The following is a 5,038-nucleotide window of genomic DNA, read 5'->3' on the forward strand; positions in this document are numbered from 1 at the left end:
AGCAGAGCTATCGGCTTCGTTGAAGGAACACGTGGTCCGGAGACTTTTATCCTCGACTGTACTTTATTTTCACTTGGTGTGGATGTACGGATGGTCAAAAATCTACGAACAAAAGGCTAAAATGCATTCCTGCTTTAAAAACTCAGCAAAGCCGAGATCCATGCAGAAACGACGGTATGAAGAGACGCCTTCGTCCGAATGACACTCTCGGTGTGCCCTGGTAAGAAATTTGCTACTTAGCCGGAGTTCCCGTATCTAGCCCCAGCCACGAAAGCCGCGTTTCGATGGAGGCAAAACACAAAACTTGCCCCTGTACTCTGCGATGTGAGTGGACGTTAAATATTTTTAGGAGGTAAACATGTTGTTGCCTCAAAAACAATGGCAAATACCCACGGTGGGGGATTGGCCCGGGGTTGGTGCAGATCCGAACAGGAGAAGAAGCTCATCCAGGTTCATCTCAAGCGGCTCTTAAATATAAACACAGGAGTCTGTAAAAAAAAATCACGCATTTTGATGGATCTTGAGAAAATCGAAATGAAAATCTAGAAAACAAAGCGGGTTGGTTTGTATAACTAAATTCAAGAGCAATAATGAGAAACAAAGTGATTTTGAGAGAAAAGTAAAGGCATCACGACAAGCATTCAGCAGCAGTGGCACCGCAGGACCTACTATCCGTGCCCTAAAAACATCACCTTAATTTACAGGAGCCGATTGCGTACATCTGCCCCGGATGAGCTACCGCAGAATGACTGGCGATCGGAAACGTGGCTGGGAAACTGGCTGCTAACATCGACGTAGCTCGTGACGTCACCGCCCAACAGCTATAAAAGCAGCTTGCCACCGGGGATCTGCTTCACAAGCATTCAGCAGCAGTGGCACCGCAGGACCTACTATCCGTGCCCTAAAAACATCACCTTAATTTACAGGAGCCGATTGCGTACATCTGCCCCGGATGAGCTACCGCAGAATGACTGGCGATCGGAAACGTGGCTGGGAAACTGGCTGCTAACATCGACGTAGCTCGTGACGTCACCGCCCAACAGCTATAAAAGCAGCTTGCCACCGGGGATCTGCTTCACAAGCATTCAGCAGCAGTGGCACCGCAGGACCTACTATCCGTGCCCTAAAAACATCACCTTAATTTACAGGTTGGTTTTTTTTCCCTCCTTTTCCCCTTGAAATGCAACTTTAGCTATTTTTTTTCTGGTAGCCGCTGCTGCTGACTGCTCGGTCTGTCGTGACAAGTGAAAAATGGCTGACACATGTCTTGCATGCAACGAGCAGTTTTCTGAGGATGAAGCGTTTCTGACATGCTCAGAGTGTTGTTATGTGTATCATCTTGGCACATGTTCTGGGGTAAGTGAAGCCACATACAAGAAAAAGGCAGAAACTGCAAAAAAAGCATGGAAATGCCCAACATGCAAAACAGCTAAGGCTCGAAGCAACCATAGTGGCAAGAAAACAAGCGAGGAACCGGAAATGAATCTTGGAAGTGAAATTACAGATGTTCGTCTCGTGCTCACAGAAGTACTTGAGATCAAATCGAAAATCGACGCACTAGGAGAGATAAAGGCCACTGTGGATGGTATTGAGCAGTTTATGCAGGAAATGTCCACAAAATACGACGAAGTTTTGTCGAAAATGAAGCAACAGGATGCAGATATATCTGCCCTCGGAAGGCGAGTGGAAAAACTCGAGGTTCTGGTAGCAGAACAAGAAAACCAGGAATTAAGGCAACAAGTTAACGAACTAGAGCAGTACAGCAGACGCCAAAATTTAGAAATACTTGGGCTGCCCCATCATGAAAATGAAAACCTACTGGAAAAGCTTAATGTCTTGGCCACTGATCTCGAACTTCCGCTGCTTTCCGAGGCAGATGTTGAGGCTGTTCATCGATTGCCCTCACGGTCTATCAAGGAGAGCACTAACAACGCGAGTGCTAGTAGTGACAGTGAGGTCGGGGAGAGTTTTAAGAAGGTTACACCTGTTCTTGTACGCTTCCTATCCCGTTCAACCAGAGACTTATGGCTTGCAAAAAAGGGACAGCTAAAGGAAGCGAAATCTAAAATCTTCTTCAATGAAAACCTGACAGCACAGAACAAGGCGCTCTTTTGGAAAATGAAAAAAACGGCCAAGGAAAAAGAGTATGAGTTTGCCTGGTTGAAGAATGGAAAAATGTTTGTTCGTCGTGGCCCCCGCAGCCGAGTTATCAGGATTAGGACGACTAACGATCTGGATAAGATACGTTGAGTAACAGGCCGTATGCACACCACGGTAACTGATAGCAGCACCCTTGAAAATGACAGCCTCGTTCGCATATTCTTATCATGATGCTGATTCGTTTAAACATTCCAAGCCTCGACGAGAAAAAAAAATCAACTTTCCTTATTTCATCTCAATGCGCAAAGCCTTCGGAATAAACAGGATTCTGTAGAAACCCTCCTAGATGCACTAGACCATAAATTTGAATTTTTAGCTTTCACTGAAACTTGGTTTACCAATGATTATGATGTCATACAATTTCCAGGATACAAATGCGCATCAGTTTCACGGAGTAATAAGAGAGGGGGAGGTGTGGCCATTTATGTAATGAACCACCTAAACTATGTCACCATTGAAGATTTCTGTGTCATAGATCAGCACTTTGAGTGTGTCATGTTAAAATGTGTTGGTACCATATTTGCCGTTATATACAGGCCGCCTTCTGGATCACAGGCAATGTTTTTAGTATTTCTTGAAAATATGTTAGAACAGTGCATGCAGTTTAAGTCGCCTGTAGTTATTTGTGGTGATTTCAATATCGATCTCTTATTGCCTGAATCTAATCAGCAAAGGATGCTTGATATTTTTTTCTCGTTTGGTTGTGAAAATGTGATACATATGCCAACTAGAGTGACTGATATGTGCCGTACTAGATGTGTGCTTCACAAGCTATAAAAAGGATGATGTGCAAGCAGGTGTACTGATAGCTGATGTTAGTGACCATTTGCCGATTTTCCTGTCATTTAAACCATACTTTACAACACAGAGTCATTCCAAAATCAGTGCACCGATTACATATAGAATCATTAATGAAGCAAAGACCACAATATTTAGAAACTTAGTAGCAGAAACAAGTTGGGCAGAGGTTTTTCAACTATCTGACCCCGTTACAGCATATGACGTCTTTATTAAAAAAGTTACCGAGCTTTATAATCAAGCCTTTCCTACAGTGCAATTCAAAAAGTGCAAAAAAGCCAGAAAACCATTGATAAATGCTGAACTTCTGAAAAGAATTAGAAATCGTGACAGACTATTTGCCTCTTTTATCAGAACGAAAAATATAGACAGTTTGATTGAGTATAAACGAATTCGTAACAAGTTAAGCTCTGATATTAAAAAAGCCAGGACCAGTTATTACGAACATAAGTTTACTGATATCTGCAACAACCCTAAACAGGTATGGAATACCGTAAACAAGCTAATGTCCAAAAATGAAAGAGACGGCATCTCTGAACTTGTTATAAATGGTGTGCCTTACACAGGGGCGTCGCTTGCTGACAAACTTAATGAGCATTTTCTCATATCAGGGGCTTCAAGTAAATCTCAGGCAAGTAACTGTGATTTTACATCGTATCTCACATCCAACATCGAAAGCTCAATGTTCATGTTTCCAACTACAGAACTGGAAATCTGCACAGTAATCAAAAACTTAAAAAGTAGCAGTGCATGTGGTGCTGATGATATTAAAGTTCAACCTATAAAATCCGTTAGTCACATGATTAGTGAGCCACTTACGCATATATGCAACCTTATTTTGAGTAGCGGAATATTTCCAGACAAACTAAAAATTGCAAAAGTCTCCGTCATACACAAGGGAGGCGATAGAAATGATATAAATAACTATAGGCCAATTTCGGTACTACCAGTCCTCTCGAAAGTAATTGAACAGGTTATAAACATCAGACTACTAAACTTCTGCAAGCGAAACGATATCATCGCAGAACAGCAATATGGATTTCAGAAAGAGAAATCTACTGAAATGGCGCTAATAAAAATTAAGGATAAGATAATAGACAATTTTGAGCAGAAAATACATACAATAGGTGTTTTTCTTGACTTTAGGAAAGCATTCGAATCTATCAAGCACCCGATATTGTTATACAAGTTATATAAATATGGCATTAGAGGAACGGCTCTCACATTAATAAAGAATTACCTCTCAAATCGTCAACAGTACACGAACATTCCGAATGCAAAGTCCAGCTTAGGTCTGATACATTATGGAGTTCCGCAAGGATCAATCCTTGGGCCACTGTTATTTCTTCTTTATATAAATGATGTAATTAACGTGCCCTCTACACCAGAAATAGTACTGTACGCTGACGATACCAATGTATTCTTCTGCGGACAAGATCTGGAAGCCCTCCAAGTAGAAACCATTATATGGCTGCACAACTTATCCACATGGCTCCGCACTAACGAACTGCAGTTAAACACTAAAAAAACTAAGTACATTATATTCCGCGCACGTAACAAGTGCATTAAACAAGAAATACTGATTCAATTTTGTGATGAATCTATTGAACGTGCAATATCTCATAAATTTCTTGGCGTCATATTTCACGAACATCTCGACTGGTCCCCTCACATTGAAAAAGTTCGCACAGGTATCTCTAGGTCCATTGGTATCATGTATAAATTAAAGGACCTTTTGCCTATGTGGCTAAAGAAACAACTATACTACACACTGGTACATTCGCGTTTCCACTATTGTCTTCTTGTTTGGGGCACAGCACCTAAAACAAGCATAGAAAACATATACTTATTACAAAAGAAATTTCTGCGACTAATGGATAATGCACCATACCTTAGCCACACTGCCCCATTGCTAGGAAACACCAATTGCTTACACTGTGGAATGTTATAAACAAAAAGATAGCGTTAGCCACTTACCAACAAATGCATTCTGATCCTGCCGCCTTTTGTCATAAGTATCTCACGAAACCACACAGCTACAACATACGGCACATAAGTTATAATAAGGAAAAAATACGTA

The 5,038-nt window shown here is 41.4% G+C and overlaps 1 protein-coding gene across 1 annotated transcript; it reads left to right on the forward strand.

Annotated features, from left to right (window-relative positions):
• Positions 1 to 671: 671 nt before the first annotated feature.
• Positions 672 to 2,347, forward strand: LOC149335862 (uncharacterized). The gene has a single exon (XM_089554572.1). It carries the CDS (start codon positions 1,252 to 1,254, stop codon positions 2,248 to 2,250), a length of 999 nt encoding a protein of 332 aa, XP_089410698.1. The 5' UTR covers positions 672 to 1,251; the 3' UTR covers positions 2,251 to 2,347.
• The last annotated feature ends 2,691 nt before the right edge of the window (positions 2,348 to 5,038 follow it).

The sequence above is a fragment of the Amblyomma mixtum genome, chromosome 7 (genome assembly GCF_055824585.1).
Source record: "Amblyomma mixtum isolate Tamu chromosome 7, ASM5582458v1, whole genome shotgun sequence".
NCBI classification, from domain to species: domain Eukaryota; kingdom Metazoa; phylum Arthropoda; class Arachnida; order Ixodida; family Ixodidae; genus Amblyomma; species Amblyomma mixtum.

Coding starts and splice junctions, on each gene's coding strand:
- LOC149335862 (XM_089554572.1), top strand. CDS start 1,252: ATGGCTGACACATGTCTTGCATGCAACGAGCAGTTTTCTGAGGATGAA.